The following is an 18,838-nucleotide window of genomic DNA, read 5'->3' on the forward strand; positions in this document are numbered from 1 at the left end:
GAGGCAGTTCTGAAGGCAAAAGGGGGTCCAACCCGTTACTAGCATGGGGTACCTAATAAAGTGGCTGGTGAGTGTATACTGGCTTCTCTATATTTACTGGACAGAAAATATCATTAGAAGGTCACTGACCTGGGCACCCAGATAGCTCAGTGGGTAGAGCGGGTGCCCATGTATAGAGGTTTACTCCTCGACGCAGCCGGCCCGGGTTCGAATCCAGCCTGCGGCCCTTTGCTGCATGTCACTCCCCCTCTCTCCCCCCTTTCACATCTACAGCTGTTCTGTCGATTAAAGGCCTAAAATGCCCAAAAAATAATCTTAAAAAAAGAAGGTCACTGACCTACTGGTGACATCTCAGGAACACTGGCAGTATATGGTCCCTCTAGGAATTTTGGCTCATTGTCGTTGATGTCTTGAACCTTGATTACAAATTCTGATTCAGGCTCCAGGGGCCTATTGGTGTCCATGTCAACCGCTTGGGCGCGTAGGGTGTAGTAAGGCTTCTCCTCCCTGTCAAGACTCCGTAAGGCATGGATGTCCCCCGTTGTTTGGTCAATTGTGAAAATGGAGCCAGCCCCGTCTCCCGAGAGAGTGTACTTCACCGCATTGTCGCCCCTATCGAGGTCAGTGTGCAGCTGCAAGACAAAAGAGGAAAAAGACAGGTTGAGTGCAAACATTGGCACAGATAATGATTCATTGAAAGCACTGGGGAAGGGCTGTCAAAGTACTCTATTTCACAAAAAGAGTCTAGGAAACTGACTGCACATCAAGTACATGTCTCAGCAAGGATCTGCGAAACACTAAGTCATGAGAAAAAAAAAATGATGGTACTTTCATAACGTTTCACTGATTAATGAGTCTAAATCTCTCATAAATTATGTATTCTTTCCGTGCAATTAAGCTGCAGTAATAACTCTTCGACATCGTGGACCCATTTCTATTCAAGCATGAAAAAAAAATCTAACGTTAGATAGGAGTTTTTCTCAAAGTGTCATAGGTCAGACTGTGAAAACTAGAGGTAAATACTTGTTTTCCACAAGAATGGTTTTTAATACTTTCACCTGACAGCGGAGGTCTATGACCAGATGACTCTCTGCACAGTTGCAAAATATCACTACTCCAGCCAGGGAACATCTTTGTTTATATAGATCCAGGACCACGGCAGCTCTCTTTGTACAAGACAAACACATTCTAGGCTGGTGGCAGAAAGCCTATTGACATAGTTGTGTTCACCTCCATGGGGAGATCCATCGTACATTTTAAATGCTTTTAAATATTCAAGGGGGGTAATGCAATGTGATTATCACCACATATGATATATATATATGTCTGCCTTCTCATCAATAGCATGAAACTTCCCCCCAACCTTTCAACAGCAGTCTTATTCCAGCAACAGATATTTTAATTGAAGCAAAGGCATACAGTGTAGCCAGATAAATTGAGTATCTGCTGACTCTGGGTAACATGGTTTAATTATTACCTCTCAAGAAAAGCTTTCACAACTTGCACCAAGAAACATCTATTTCTACACTTTATGGTTGACTTTGGGCCATCGTCTTCCACTGCTAAAACAGAATGAACAACATATTTTGGTTGCTTTTGGATTGGAACTTATGTTGTCAAACTGTTGTCCTCTGATTGGATATTGGTGATGTTTGTTTGCAGACTGGCCAACAACAATACTATAGGTTCAGGGAAAGCGTTAGAATATTTACGTAGCAATGTAGTGCCACAATGTGGGGCAACATGTTTGCGTAAATTTCCTCCGGGCGCTCCGGTTTCCTCCCACCATCAAAAAACGTGGACTAGGTTCTTCAGTCAGTGCCCTTGATCAAGACTCTGGCTCAGATCTGGAGTTGGTCCCCGGGCACAACACATTGGTATTTGACATCCTTGATCAAGGCACTGGCTCAGATCTGGAGTTGGTACCCAAGCGCTGTGATTGGCTGATCAAGGCACTGGCTCAGATCTGGAGTGGGTTCCCGGGCGTTGTTATAGGCTGCCCACTGCTCCCTTAAGGGATGGGTCAAATGCAGGAATGAATTTTGCTACATTTATGTGTATGTGACAATAAAGTACCTTTACCTTACCATTGCTATAAAGTAATCACACTTTGACTCATTAGCCTGGGATTCGTGATTAGTCTCGCTTTGCCAGAACTTGTTTTGGTGGAACATGTGTACGTTCAAAAGTAGTTTTAGTCGTGCCACAGAAAACTTAGATTGGACAAATAGTCTAGCTAGCTGTCTGGATTTAGCCTGCGGAGATCTGAGGATCAGTTAACTAGGCTATAGTCCTCATAAATCTACTGGAGATTAAAATTTCAACAACAAGAAAGTGGAAAGTGACGGCCACTTGACTGGGCAATCCCAGAAATGGAAAGTCATGTATATAGACTATATCACTACTATGAATCCTCTTACTATCTCTTTTTACCCGACAGGTAAATATTAACCTATTAGTTCCACATAGCTAATTTTCCAGTGAATCTCCATGGCTTCAGCCTTGGAGAGGAAATTAGCAATGCATCTATAAATTCTTTGTAGGTTATGGTGCAAAACCACCATGCAGAAACGCCATGTAGACACATACTCAAACATACTGGGAGTAATTGCTGATTCAGGGAAAATAATCCAGTTTACACAAGCATAGCATGGCAGTATAATGTTGCCACCCATGGTGCATTATTCATTGCTATTCAAATGTATGTGGATTATTTTTGGTACACAACCCTTGTTGGGTGACAACTAGGTCCCATAACATTTTATACCATGAGCACAACATCTGAAATACAGATTATGCATTGTACATAAATATTTTGATCAATATGCTAATCTTCCAGAAACAAAATCTAAAATGACAATTAAGTAGTATGCAAACCAAGCTTGCTATTTATTTTTATCTAGCATGGTGACAACCATTTTGGTGAAGAAGATTCATTATAGTTAATATGTAGGCCTAATAGGAATACATAGAATGTCATCACCTCTATTTTAACTTTGAAGCATCTATAATTTGCTTTTGGTAGGCTATGCCCTGCAGCTGAGGGTTACCATAATGATTATTTTTAATGTTTTGATATCAAAGTTTGATGTGATGCCTCCCTTCAACTCGTTTTTGACAAGTGGCTAATTGTACCAATTTTAATATCTCCGTATAGCACCTTATGATTAACATGTCCAGGCTTTTAACAAGAAAAAGGTGTTTAGTGTTTAGGTGTGAGTTAATCCCAGGCAATATACCTTCTTTTTTTGTTATCAATCTAGCCAGCATTTTACACCCTTGCTACAAGGAGACAAGACAAGGAAACGAGGGAACGAAATGGAAGCCATCGGTTTTTCTGGAAATGTGGGGTTCCCCACCTCATTTGCAGGGAAATAAACATTCCGATGGACACACACCATACGCATGCACTCGGCGTTTTACCAAAGACTAGACAGCCGCAAAGAAACGGTAAAAAACTAACGTCTCCTGGTAGTGTGAGGCGGTAAAGTTGGCTATTTCACTTGAATGAACAAGCGCTTATGAAAGCTGCGCAATAGGAGGACAGCTAGCTAAAAGGTGAGTCCCACCGAGACCTCACCATAGCAAGAGAAAAAGGGCATTGGAAGTTAATGCAACATGTACAAATAGAGCATTGCATTATAAAAAAAGACTTGGACATAACGTTACTGGAATGTTAAAGTATTGGCTTTCTTTGAACTGTTAAACCACCCCTCAAGAAAACCTTTCTGAGCAAAACGACGCTACGCAGTTGTCATGAGTTGATTTGGAGGTAGCTAGCATATCTTAATGTGACAGTGTAGCTGAGCTGCCAACTAAGAGGTTGAAAACATTTTGAATAATTAACTGTTGTATGGCAAGCGGCTTGTTCTACACCTGAATTTAAAGGACTTCAGGAGGTAACCTACACTTCAGTCGTCACCATTTCCAGATATTCCCGGTGTCAACTTGGAAAATGGAATTCTGAGGAATTTGGACAGCGATGGAGTTAGCCGGATGACGTGAGGCTTCACAAAGTAGGGTTTGACTATTTCATTCTGTTTTTTGGTACTTGGAGGTCGCCTGGCCTGTTTGTGTGTGAGATTTTACATATAGGGCCGCATGGGCTATAGATAATTACATGTATTGGCTTTCAGTAAATATCTGGGCATACGTGCAGTTTAGTGTCCCAAATTCCACTAGAGCCATCTGCGAAGCAGCTCGATTGGTTGGGGTCAGGCATTTGACCTAGAGTGGTTTTGGAACACTAAATTGCACGTATACGAATGTATATCGATTATTCGATCAAAATCAAGTCATTCTTTTACTTCATCATCTTTTCAAAACTTAGAAACTAACAAAGTGAGTTGATAAAGTTTTTAGTTGTCATTTTGTGACAATGCAGTGTAATGAAATGCAGTGCAACAGTTTATTGCATTCATCATCAAATGTGGTATCTTATGTAAATGTGAATTTGGAAAATATTTTTATTAATAGTAGGATATTTATTTCAATCATATTGCCCAGTCTAAAGTGCTTGTTCAGCTTTGTGCAGAAATGCAAACGCAAGCATTTGGTACAAAAGGGACATTCTGTTCTTTTTGACTCTGTTTTATGTTTCATTCTACTGTATTCTATGCAATGATTTGCGGTTTGGTCACCGGCCGCTGTACCATTATGCTTTGGTTGTGCTACTTATTTTCTTCTGTGTGCTTTTGTATATATTGTTTGCTGATTACAAATCTTCGCAATGCACGATTGTATGAAATGTCTTCTTAATACACTAAAAATCTTTTCTAACATGTTGTGAATCTAAGAAACACATATTTTGTATGTATGGAAGTATATAGGGATACTTTGATTACTAAGAACACAGATGGAATCATGGACTGGATTCCAGACACTCTGCCTACAAAAGGTAGGTTATGTTTTGATTATATTCTGTGCTGCTATTATACAGGTGTTGGACGCTGTTCCACCCAATTGCCATGCATGTACTTGTCCTGTTTTCTTGTTCCACCTGCTGTGGGATTGTTGGTGATAGATGTTTTGTTGATTAATTGCTTTCTATTCAATTGTCTCATTAGTTATGGGCATTTGTTTATCAGGCCATGTCATCAGACAAATTGGAGAAATACATGCCGCTGTAATGGTTGTGGATCTGACATTGTGAGACATGGCATGTCGCTAAAATGTAAGTGGGATTCAATAATTAGTAATTAGCACAAAGCCAGGGTGCTAAAATAATGAAGTAAGAAGTGATTTAGGCAATTATTCTGGATTGTCATCATTGTCTTGTAATATGTAGTGGCAGGCGTTTTGATGTCAGTGAAGAATCTTTGATAGCAAGTTGGGCATGAATACTGTTATGGTTAAAGGTACACCATACCTCCAACATGTCTTCTGTTGATATGCCTGAATACATTCTTTTCTATTGTGATCTTTTTAATGATTCTTGGATTTAGGCCGCCGTGCCATTATCTTGGTCACTCCATCACAAGCTTGCATGTGTGTGCATATGCATGCCGGCGGCCCTGTGATGGTCAATGGTTGTTTACTGTTTTTTGTATCTGGTTTTGTTGGCTAAGGGCTACAGTCTCCTGTAAAATGAACTGAACAGAGAACCTCCTCTCTAATTGAAGTGCTCCATCAGAAAATTGGGAAGTACTTATTTAAGCAGTAATGATAATAGTTATCTGTAACTGTGTGGTTGTGTGAAATGACGTGTGTGTACCCTTGACAACAAAAGTGAGCTGGAGTGCTATAAGCGTTTTATTCTGAAATGTTTAAAAACATGCAATCACAATAGAAATTCTATCTTGGAAAGCAGAATCAAATCTTTTGAAAACAAACACAAAAGATAAGCGTTGCAAGCTTTTCTGTTGCAGGGCAATTGTAATGTCTTACATAATATTGTTAGGTGTGTATGATAGTTTACATCATGTTACCATTACCATGTAAATACTAATTACTATAATGATACCTCATCAAGCTGGACAGACTGTTCAACATACTTACATTAATTTCAGCTGGATTACTGTGGGCAGGCTCATTTAGAGTACTATTGAATACATTATCATTTTGTATTTATGATTAATGAGGTGTTTATAGTTTGTGGTCTTGAATGGCAAGAAAATAAATAAAATATTTGAGCATATCTTTCTCAAATACAATATACTCAATACAAGTACCCAGGAGAGGCACCTGTGAATTGATTCAGAACTGCACATTTAAAGATTAAAAAGAAATGAAAATTAAAATATAAAAAGAATAGGCACATTGCCTTGTTAATTATAAGTAAAAGTTGACTGATATTAATTAAAAATTCCATTACGTTAACAATGTTGATCACTTATATAAAAGATTCATTAATAGGGAGGCAGAACAAAGCTTCTTTTAAACTACAAATCACCCAATCGGGCTCAACAGACGAGAGGTAGAATCACAGCCACAACTGTTGTAACCGTATGTCAGATGAGAGGTGATTTTTACTAAAGGGAGGTACAAATTGTCCATTCCTTTTGCATAACATTTGTTTCCAATTTTTAACACACAAATCAACAAAAGAGAGTGCATATGGGCAGAATTTAAATGATGGCTGATAACCTTTTACTTAGGTATTTGGAGTGACTCAATGAGCGGCTGGTGTCTCATAGCGAGAGTTTGATCATTTGCAACCATATTATGCTGAGAATGTTGTTTGCACTCCATTTTTCATGATACGCAAAATTAGCAAGATTCTCTGCTCAGAGTACCAGTTGAAATGGGATGCAGCTATAAAGGGAAACGGGTAGTGTGAGGAACTGAAATATTCGTTACCATCCAAGCACCATCTGTTTGAGTAAATACGTTAGTCTTTGTTATTTTTCTCTCTGGGTGTTCATAATTCTTTCCAAGAGTTCTTTTAGACGGTCAGTTAAAGCTTTTTGGAAAGGGCTGTTTCAGTGATCATGTAGCTGTTCAGAGTCTAGCTTAACCCCATTTTGGCAGGATTTACTGTATGGCTTTTTATGGACATGCGTTAGACATTGTAGGATTAAATGCTGTGACCTGTAATTTCCACAATATTCTCTCCAACCATTAGGCTGTCTTTTGCCCTGGCTGTAACAGTTGATGCGATGCAGATGGCCAGCCAGTGCATCAGCAGTGTTGTCAAAACAAATATCGGTGAAAAACACTTCTATTGACTGAAGCTACTGAAGTACTGGTACAAATGGGAAGAATGATGGCTCATCTGTACTGGCTGTGGAATAGTCACACACTTAGAATCCTAGATTTGAGCTTTGAGAGAGAGTGGTTTTCCCTGGCACTTTCAGTATTTGCAGCACATGGTCCCTCATTGGCTATGTAGTAAACATGCATATTGATTAATTTGAGTGATTTCAAAGGAGAATGTAACCAACCGTTGTAGAAATGCTGTAATTGGATTTCTGCCCCCAGGATTATGCAAAGCTCCTCTCAGGAACACATACGGAAGCCACAACTCTTTGCTGATAGGAAGCCCAACATTGTTCCTTAAATGGCCCGGCAACCTTGCACCAGCAAGTGCATTCACATATCAGTAACATTCTGAAAAGGTTTCCAATGTACTTTTTCTTCTTGTCTTTAATGGCAGTTAAACATCCGTTCGGATTATGAATTGTAAAGTCCAACTAAAATTCAGTAGCTTTTTTCTTCTTCTCTGCAACAACAATGATATCTGCTCTGTAAAGTACTTGTCCTGTGCACTCCTGTGAACAAATAACAAAAACTAAAGGGAGAATGCTTTGTTTTGGTTGCATTTTGGTACTCCCTAGTTTGCAACAATTTCACGTAGATATTTAAAATGGATACCCTATTTCAATACAGCCAATGCCAATTACGTTGAATTATCAGTACCGTGAGTACTGCTTGTCAGACAGTCACAACAAGAGCCCAAACTACAACCCACATGAGCTTTTCTGCTAACATCTCCTTCTTGTTAAACACATTCATGCGCCTGGTCTTGCACCTTGTTGAAAGAGCGATATTTCTCGGGACATTAATTGTATATTTATTATACTTTGTGAATAAATTGACCCTGATCCATTTTTAACAGTGGGTTGTGCTTAAGGGAAAACCAAAGAATATACTACATAACTCCCAACAAAATTCATACTATGTGCTGTTAATCAGTTTAAATCCTTCTATATTCTTTGGTGTGTTGTATGCATGCCTGGCTCTACTGCTGTCTTGAATTTATTGGTTCTATTCATTAATAGGTCTAAAACCACCCATCAATCCAAACATTCAACCACTGTCCTACCAGCTCAGTGGTGTGATGACGTGGCAGTATGTCGGCATATTGGTGGTCCTACCAAAGCATGACTGCTGGTTCCGTGGTTTCCTCGGTTAGTCGGTGTACTGGTGAGCTGCTGATGGAAAAAAACAACAACCCACTGTGTCAAATGCGAGCTTATTATAGCTGATCGATATTGGCTTGCAAGCCATTTCTTTGCTGCTGACAGCATGGAGCTTGCTATCTGGGCTGTGTCATGCCTCAGTCAGGTAATGGGAACGATGCAAAACCCCCCCACACACACACAGGAGGTAAATATGCAACCACAGAAAATGTGTTGGGATGTGTGTGCTTGTGAATGCGAGAGAGCGAGAGAGACGGAGGATAAGAGGACCAAATGGGATAGATTGACAGATAGAGCCGAGGGTGTGTGACTCTGTAGCTGTATTGGCAAAATTCAAATTCAGCGCTCTGCATATCTTACCGTTAGTAATAGGCGAACATTATTCAAAACCAGTAAGCATGGTTGGTAAAACTTTAACCTACCAGAGGTCAACACTTTGAGGAACTAATAAGATTAAATGAGAAGTAGGTTTATCAAACATTCCAAAACATGAGGTTAACGTTTGCGTAGCAGATGACATGGTGTAAGAATTATTTTTGACATATCACATTAATGTACATGCTTGTTATTGATCTTAGAGACTGCAGTTAAGGCTTGATTCTCAATTCTCTTATTACACTTGATTAAACAATATAGTGATATTGATACAACACGCAGAATGCAATTTTTGACCCAGAATCACAACAGTCTTGCCTATCAATGTCAAGGAAGAAATGGAAAATGTTGACCACGGTAGTAAGTGATACTGATTGCAGCATTAGCACACCGTTTGGAAATATGATCCAGGCAATTCAGGAGGAAAGTCCATTACCAATGAGGGCAAAATGAATGAAATATATTACTTTGGCAGGACAGATGAATGGTATCATTAGCTTTTTATTTCAAATGTTCTATTCAGAATTTCCCGCAACATTCATCATCAACATACATTACAATTGTAAATGCCCTCAACCTATTAATATGTTCTAACAGGCGGCTGCATCTCTTGCCCACCTCATGCCTACCCTTCAGGAGAGCAATCCTCTAAAATTACTTTGCTTTTGACATTGAGTTGCTTAGGCAACACATTTCTAGATACATGTAGAGACAAGAACCTGAATGAACATTTTTAGTAGGAGTGTTAAAGAGAGAGCCCAGATAACTCGCTTTGTATAGAGGGCACCCATAAATAGAGGTTTACTCCTCGATGCAGCGGGCCCGGGTTTGACTCCAACCTGCGACCCTTTATTGCATGTCATTCTCCTTTCATGTCTTCAGCTGTCCTGTCAAATAAAGGCCTAAAAATGCCCAAGAAATCTTTAAAAAAGAAGAGGGTTATACACTTTTGTTTTTACATAATCCACACATTTACTGCATTTTATTTTTGCATTCTAACATATATTCCATTTAAGTGTAATTCCTATTAAAACACAGTATTGACAATAGAGACATGAGGCATCTATGCTGATATAGTTCTTGTGTGCTATCTTACCCGTTTCAGTGATTGTAGTATTGTTGTGTCCTAAAATCAGTTTCTACGTTGGACGTGTTGCATAAATATCCTGGATGGATCAACAAGATTGTTTGCCACTTTCTCGGGCTCTGCATGTCTACTTGCTTTGCTGTAGGTCACTAAATAGACTTCCTGCACTCAACAGTGCAAAGCAATCCAGTTATGAAGCCTGTGATTTTGGAGTCAATGTTAGTTTTCTGTTTCCTTTGCAGTCAGTCCCACTGAAGTATTTAACAACAGTGGCTATCATTACCATAGTGCGTAAACAGCTTTTCTGCTTTTATATAGGCCTCTTCAGGTTTTCATGCATTTTACAACTAAATTCCAAAGCATTTAAACTGAACCATATTTAACAGCGTGTAACACACTATCAATAGTAAGGCTGGTAAATTCCACATGGTCAAGTGATGGAATCTCTCTTTGATGGGCCGGGTGCACAAGTCTTGTTGAAACGGTTTTTATGGCCTCCTTATAGGTCCTCATTGAATGATTAAATTGAGGGCTCCACCTCAGTAATAAATCTTAGCCAGGTGTGGGATGGGACTGAGAGGAAGAGCCATCAATAAAAAAGGATGGTCATTCCTTCTCAGGCAGCAAGCAAAGGAATAAACAAATTGTAGGAGAAGCAGGGCTGCCCTTTCCAGCAAAAGTGGTTATTGACTTGTATTTAAATGAGCGACCTTTTGTCTGCATGTGTGTGAAACTGGGCATTGAAGCATGCCACTGCATTCCATTGCATGCTCAGTTTTGCAATAGAGGGTACTAAGATTTCCTTTTTATATGTCTTTAGTGTGACTTTATCTAAATTGATTTGATTTGTCTTTAACCTTCAGTTCATGTGCTGTTATGGGTATGAGTTGTGCTTTCTAAACTTAATAACTGTAGCGTTGATAAGTAATATTCAAAGAACGTATTCACTCATTGCATTTTCTTGCCAAGAATAACATTAGTTTAGTCCCCTTTCATGTTCCTATTACTTGTTAAAAATGGGTACCAAACTGGGTACTAAATTCAATACTTTTTAGGCAGCGACCGAATTGTCTCCTTAGTATCAAATAGGCCTGCACGACATTGGAAAAAACTGATATTGCGATATTTTCCCCCTGCGATATTTATTGCTTTATGAAAAAAGAAAAAGTACATTTTAAAAGATGACAAATAGCTCTATTTGAAAATAATAATTCCTTGACTACTGCGGTGATTTGGTAGGGGACTGCCTCTACATAGATGATAAAAATGTAAAAGGATCTTTTCTAATGTGAACCATTTTTGTTAAACTTTAATGCTTAACAAACACCAAAGCAAGTAAGCGTTGTTACTAACGTTACTCTTCTGAAGTGATTTTGGACAGGGAAGTTAGGTAGAAATACGCTGGTTGACTAGCATGTATTTATATAATAATCAATCCAGGCTAAAGTGAATGACAATGACTGCATCTTGCTTGTTTTTAATTTCAGGTTGTGGTCGACTAGCGGGGCCAGTTTGTTTGTTTGATAAGTTGATCAGACCTGCATGTCACGCGCACTAGCAACAAACTCTGGAATTAAGAATTATAAAATCATTGTAAATGACGTTGAATCAGACACAGACTTCTGTAGTAGATAGTGTTACTTTTCCAGTGTTGCAGCTCTGAACTGTAAAGTTAGTTCCTTTAGGCTAACTATATTAGCTCTAGCCCGGCTGGGAGCAGCTTTCTGTGGGGGGAAATGGCCGGGAGTTGTTGTGATTATGTTGAATTAATCAGGTGATTTAGTTTTTATTTGCAGAGAACATAAAACACTGACTACTGTAGCTTCAGTGACTACTCATCAAAACTATGCCATCACTGTATCAGCGGCAGCTGCTGTCTACGGTACTTTTCTCCACACGGAGAGCCCAACTTCCCATAACACCCGTCGGACTAACGTCATTTACACACGTTGCCCACATGGCTTCCTGTCTCAAAGGGGAAGGGTTGGCCAGTAATAATCATGTAAAAGGAGAACGGTGAAATCGTACCTTTCTATCAAGCAGCCAACAAGGATTAGCGTCGACATTGTAACGTCTTGCGATGTGACTAAAGCACATGTGCACATCGCGATGTCTACGCTAAAACACAATAATGTTCAGCCAAAGTACTGAGTATCAAAAAATGCTTTGTCATTCAATTACAAATTTCAATACCTAAGGACCAAATGTCATCTACAACACTGAGCCAATAAGCATGCAGCATGCTTCTACCAAGATCTAATAATGCTGCTGATTGGCTATGCAACATTACACGTCGTCGCGACACGCAGTAAAAAGTCTACATTACACACAGACGGGGCTCACATGGTAGGAGTTGAAAAATAGATTCAAAGAGGTGTGTCCTAATGTGTAATGTTGTAATTTATTTTATGTTAATGGATTTTGAATAGAATTTGGATTATGAAATTGATATTGTTTGGAACCGATATCAAAGTAACTGTATTGGTATTGGTACCAGTATCGAAGATACCTGGCCCTAGTTGTGTCTGGTGTCGCGCTCTGTGGGAGGTAACACAGTGGAGTCTCTCCGACGTTAGATTTTTAAAATTTTATTTTTAAGACGGACTGAGAATCTAAAGACCAGGTTGTACTTTACATACTGTAGGTCCAATCCTTTATCAATGATATAGCCAAGGATAGGACTCTGTACAAACCAAGTTGTATCTATTGAATTCATAGTGACACTCTGTATGCTATGTTGTCAACACAACATTGTAACAATCCAAGCATTGTTGGTGATCGCAAACCTTAGAGATGTGTTGCTTTTGATTTCACCTCTAGCGGTAGTAAGTGGTCATTATATTTGTCATGCTCATGAATGCCAAGCACAGTTCCTCTTTTAAAGCGGATTCTGCGATTTGCCATATTATAATAATTCTAGGGAAAATATGTCAACCAGCAATTCATGACCATTACGTTCAAATGGAGAGGGGAAAAGAAATGCTGAAAAATAGCTGCTGAACTCATCGGAGAGTTTAATAGAGTCTGAGAGGAAGCAGCTTGGCTTGATCTACTGATATACAGCCACACCACTAATGGCAGATTTTTCTTGCAGATAATCACTGCTCAGCATAGGAAAGGCCTCCGCATTATCTAACTATGAGCTCCCAGGGTTGTTACATTCCCCCCTTAAGTCTTCTGGGTTTTAATTGCTAATCTGCAATAATGTGGTTGTCAACAGCAGATAGGCTGGAATTTCACAATATGGAGCCATGTATTAAATTTGAACTGTTTGTGCTCAAAGGGATTTCTAATCAATATGTTTTTGTCTTTTATGTCTCAAGTGACAAAAATATGCATATATAAGTTTTTTTGTTTTTTTTACTCTAGAGGAAGACAGTCACACAATTAAAATAGTTTATTTGTCTCTGTTTATTCGTAATGTCGGGGAACTTGCCTCACACATAATAAACTCCAACAGGTAATAAGGTAATAATATTCTTGGTTGACTGCTTTTTCTTTACTTACACATGTTCATTGTGAATACATCCCTTGTACTATTTCAAAAGTCAATTTGATTCATTCTAAGTAGCTACTGGTTGCATTTTCCACATAGAAAACTTAGTGGCCCATAGACTCTTTGTATTAAAGAGACATCGTTAAAAACATCTCTCTAAACAACTGTGGTCCAGTTGCTTTTGGGCAAGGCCCCAGAACAGTTGCTTCCTTATAAATGCATGCAGTAGGGACTAATAGTAGTGCTAAACACCATGCTTAATCTTGTCATGACCTCATGTGCACCTCAGGGAGTAAATAGGATAATTAAACAAGTAGTGTAACTGTAGGGTTTCTAACTTTCCCTTCTTGTTTAGTGTCTGCCATCTCAACTTGCCTCACCAAAAGGAAAGAGTATATCAATTCTTGCATAAATATATTAGGTTATAGTGATGTGTGCATAAAATCAATATGAAAATATTGCTGCTACTTGTTTTATTTGTCAAATTAAGTTGCATTTATAACTACCTCAGTCTAAATTCACTCTTTATTTTGGAGTCTTACCATACCACCAAAACAAGTGGAAATAAATGTTGCTTTGCTTGTGCTCATTACTCCTAAACTCCGTTATGGATGTAAAGATGAATGTCTTTCCCTGTTGAACATGCGACGTACAGATACGCCTAAATCAGTATTGGTGTATGTCAGTTGTTAAGTAATAGGAAATTGCAGTAAAGAAATACCAAACAAGTTTTGATGTGTTCTTTTAGAAAAGTGTCACCATTACATAGTTTGTCCACCAGTTGATGTGTCACCGGGGAATTTTCCTCAGTATCTTATCTTATAATATAGAAATAAAAAAAATAATCTATATATATTTATAGAGATTATCTTGATACAGAGGATCTGTATCAAGATAATTAGTAATGTATTATTTTCCATGAAGGTGTGCAACTAACGATTACTTTTATTACTGATGATATATCGCAGCTCTAAATATCTTATTTATATCAAGTTTATCTCATGTAATGTTGTGACCGTGGAAGATGCAGCGTGTTGTTGGATTTCACTGTACTGAAAGATTTGAACATTTTGTCAACTGCGGGCATTAGAAGTGGGATGGTCCTGAGATTCCCAAAATGTTGTTTTGCAAGCACACAGAAAGTCCTCCAATGCTAACTTTGTTTTGCACAGCGGTATAATGGTGAAATGGATTAGTGCATCAAGCAGCATTAGACAATAATAATAAAAATAGTTAGTATGGATCTTATTAATGTGTCGGAATACTGCTGGTAGTTCATAAAAGATTCAGTGCCGTCTAAGACTCGGATAAGTATGTCTTGACATTTTAACAAAGAAGCAAACAATTAGGCATTCACAAAGACAACTAAATGTTATCATGTTGTCTCCAAACATCTGCTGCCGCTACAGGCGACCACTGGCGCATTCAGGCGAAAATCACCCGTTAATAGCCAAACCAGTTGATCCGTAGAATGCACTGGCACTTTGATGCTCCACTCCCATCATCGGTGGGTTTCCTCCTTTAGTGGTTGTCTTGCATTCTTTATGCTGTCAGAACTGCCAAATTGACTGCATCTAAGCAGTGTGAATTATATTTTTAACGGTCAGCGCTAATTAGTAATGATCTGTCTGTTGAAATTATAGTTGGCAGTGATGCATTTATTACAACAGTCCTGTTCCTGACATGATCAGGCTTGTGTAAAAAAAAAAAAAAAAAAAAAAGAAGGCAGAAACTTTGCAAGGCTTTGACAACGTTGGAATTATTACACATTTCTGGAGAATATTGCCATTTGTTAGTTTAATTGCATTGTGAGGAAAAATAGAGTCCTATAAGCTGGACGAAACACTTGATATTGATCCACAGACCTCAGCGTTTATTAGCAGCTAACAAGGCCGTGAAGCCACAAATAACGAAGGACTGACTTTTTCACCTGGTTTGTAAGTATGTGGAAATGTACATTACATTTGGTTCAGAAAGGCCCTTCTACCACTGAGTGGAAAGCGATAGTTGCTTGAGCCACTATAGTCTCAATACTTTGCAGGTCACTGAGTGGAAATCATGTTTACACTCGAGACTGAATACATTACCACAATTAGGCATTGATGTATTATAGGACAAGCATTCATTGCACGAGGACTCACGGTCCATTAGAGTTAATTGATATGCCTTGGAAACAAACTGTTACCCTTACAGGCCTCTACGATGGTACTTGATAACTTATTGGAAGATATGTAACTAACACCCCGCTCTCCATTATCTGCATTATCTATTTATTTTTTGTCCTGTTACAGCTACAGTCACTTTGCCTCTCTCTTAAGAGTGTCCTAACCAAGGTCCGAGGAGCTCATCTCCAAATGCTTTCCACACTGTATGGCAAAGAATCAGTCAATTATGTTGACTTACTGTAGCAGGCCAGGATTAAGTGACTTAGGAGTGCAGCAGATAGCAGCCTCCTTCCCCCCTGCCTTTAGCCTCAGAGACTTCCATAAACAGAAGGGTTTGTCAGGGCTGATTGCAGCGGCACTGGGGCAGATAAGTCAGTCGTACTATCCTCATTATCCTATGTAAGCCAGGAGTGCCAAATTACAACTTTAGCCTTAAACCCCCACAGAGTTTACTTACAAATGTCTTAAGACACAACAGAGAATACAAAAAGAAATCCTACACTGAAAACAGAGATGGCCAAGGTTTGAAGGGGGACATAAAGGAGTGTCTGATATGTGCATATATCTCAGTCAGATTTCAGTTCAGGCTATTCGGTCACTGTGCTGTCTTTTTATTGCTGTCAGCATATCCCCTGGCTCATAACTATGATGTTCTGACAGCTTTACAAGGACTGTAATTTAAATTCATTCCTGACATGCCATCGATCCTCTCACCACCTTAATGTCTCGTGTGTCTGGCTCGTCTAAGATAGAAATGTTGCCACAGCTCCATTAGCATGTATAGATTCCCATGCCTGAGACAATTTATACCTTACAACACTAACAAACAAGGACCCTTTCACAACAAGAGCATTATTAAGAGTAAAATGATGAGGCTTAGTTCCAGGAAACCTGCCCCAGTTGGTACAGTGTAGACTTAATATTTTGACTGCCTTACCCAATAGATTGGCACACTGTTCATATAAATGTATCAATAATAAACAAAAGGTAATATTGTATGTAATTTGATATTGCCCATATGAAACTTTAAAATTGCTCTATATTAGTGTGCTTTTCTGTGCCTTTTTCCTATTTTATCTCCCTCACGTTCTATTGCTCCCTCCATTTACCACCAATTCAATTTCTCCCAAGCTCCTTACTATTTGATATATGACTTCTCCGACACCATAAAAAGCTGAAAAACTAAGGCTTTTTACCTTGCCCACGTACTGCGGGTCTGACCCCATGTACTCCTCCAGTACAAAGAACTGGTTCCACACCCAGCCCCTTTTGACTCGTTGAAATCCAGCTGCCCCATTCCTCATCGGGCCCACCAAGCTCCTGGCGTGCTCCCTCCCCGTCCTGCTCCGTCCCAGTGGTGGTGTAGGGGGACGTAAACAAGAGACTGAGCCTTCGTCGACAAGAATCCAGAGGAACAGCAGCAGGCAGTTCCTTGTTAGCATTGGCGATCTGTGAGGTTCAGGTCCCCAAGTTAAAGTCCAGTGCTGAGAGCTGAGCCACGCTGAAACAACTTGTGACGGTGGTTACGGGGAATGGGTGAGGTGGGGGGAGGGGAGGGGGCTGTGCCGGTGCCCACAAAGCAGTTTACTTGGCTCTGTCAGGATGCCGCTCAGAGATTTATGGTCTCATCACCTGAAGGGAAGTAAAACAAACACAAAGTTTAATTTAGCTAAATCCCTGTTACGTGCATTACCTATATCGATGATGTGTTATTATTCTGATTAGAGAATATTTACATGGTGACTACACAATAGGAATAGGTTGTAGCGTGTTGTTCATATATAACTACGCTAGTGGCACGTTCATGCTCATAGTTTTTGCTCCCACCTGCTTTAGTCTTTCAATGATGAATGCTACTACTGGCATTCTTAAAAGTAAGCGTTGTTATTATTTGCCTGTTGATAGATTACCACGGTCCATGACAGCTCTCTTGGATGCATACTCCAATTAGCTAGATCACTTGTCTCTGAAGTGAAAACTGTGACTTTGTTTATGTTGTCAATTAGGCCGCCACACACTGTGCCACAGAGCTGTCAGAGTTACTGCAGTTTCTTGATTGCCCATAGAGGTTGAAAATCATGTATTATTTAATGACACTTTAATGAGAGGGTGGTGAGGAGCTTTTATGTTTGTGCTTCACAAAACCTTGTCTAAGCATTTTTAATCAAACCTATGAGCCTCTGAATATAGAGATAAACCCTTTTAAAAAAATTGACATAAATCAGTTGCAGGCAACCATTTGAAAAATATAGCATGATGCATTGACAGTTCATAAATCAAATTGACATGTGTACTGTATAAGATGTCAGTGCAAAGCAGCATGCTCACATTTTCTTTAAGATGCTTTGCTTTCTCTCAAACATCACTCCGGTGAGGAGCACAGCAGATTTGACAACAACGGCCACAGGAGATTGTTCTGCTTGCCGCAGCATGTCATTTGACTGACACGCGTTCTATGAAAGAGGAAACTCTTACAGAAGATTACTAATATATAATCCAGCTCACAGACAAGCAATTGAATTTTTAATTTGTTTTCTTCTAATTTGTTTTGTTTGTCTTCACACAGATCAGTGGAAGTGCCAATGAGCTATAAGATGTATGCAGCGTGTCACAGCATTGTCATGTCCCTGAGCCATTGATTTTGCATGCACGAGTAAAGTGTAGTGAGAAAAAAAAAAGAATATATTTACACATTTTTGTAGCTGCTCAACCACTTGTTAATGCAGTGGCTTTTCATGGAAAATAAAAACTAATTTGAAAATAAAGGTAAACCATGATTCTAAAAGTTGATGTTGGTTGAATGGTTACTGTCCACCTTCTGAACTTTTTAAAGCTGAGTGTAGAAAAACTATGGTAATAATAGACTCTTGTTATAAATCTACAAAAAAAGGTGTTTATTTACCTGAATTTATTGATGTGAATTATGTTTGTACAGGCACCACATTCTTTATCATGAAATGTGATTTTTTTAATTAATAATCATTCATTACGTAGCCTAATGTATAGAAGAAGAAATATTACCGAACCAGCATCATTTGTTATGCCTCATTCATTATTGAGCAGACAACTATTGCACTGTGTTCACACCTTGTTTGCAAGCCTCACTACCATATCAACACTCAAGCATTCAGCTCTGGCCTTGTTACGAGACACTTAATTGCGCTGAAAACAAGAGAAAGGAACCACAAATGGTTGGAATGAAGAATGGATCTAATGGTTACCACACCTGGCTTATTGTTCCTCTCTCTCTCCTAATGCACTTATAAGTTGTACAGTAATGGAAGACAGCGTGCCTCTAATTTCATAACCGGGGCCCCTCATTGACATCATTGTCTTTGATTAATTATGCAGACTT

The 18,838-nt window shown here is 39.1% G+C and overlaps 1 protein-coding gene across 1 annotated transcript in view; it reads right to left on the reverse strand.

Annotated features, from left to right (window-relative positions):
* Positions 1-18,838, reverse strand: part of LOC117938021 (cadherin-12-like) — a 94,974-nt gene that overhangs the window by 43,208 nt on the left and 32,928 nt on the right. The window contains exons 2-3 of the mRNA XM_034862341.1: positions 16,680-17,115; positions 338-632 (exon numbers count right to left, since the gene is read on the reverse strand). Coding sequence (XP_034718232.1) covers positions 338-632; positions 16,680-16,925 — 541 coding nt within the window. The 5' untranslated portion in view covers positions 16,926-17,115. The remainder of the gene's footprint in view (positions 1-337; positions 633-16,679; positions 17,116-18,838) is intronic.

The sequence above is a fragment of the Etheostoma cragini genome, chromosome 22 (genome assembly GCF_013103735.1).
Source record: "Etheostoma cragini isolate CJK2018 chromosome 22, CSU_Ecrag_1.0, whole genome shotgun sequence".
NCBI classification, from domain to species: domain Eukaryota; kingdom Metazoa; phylum Chordata; class Actinopteri; order Perciformes; family Percidae; genus Etheostoma; species Etheostoma cragini.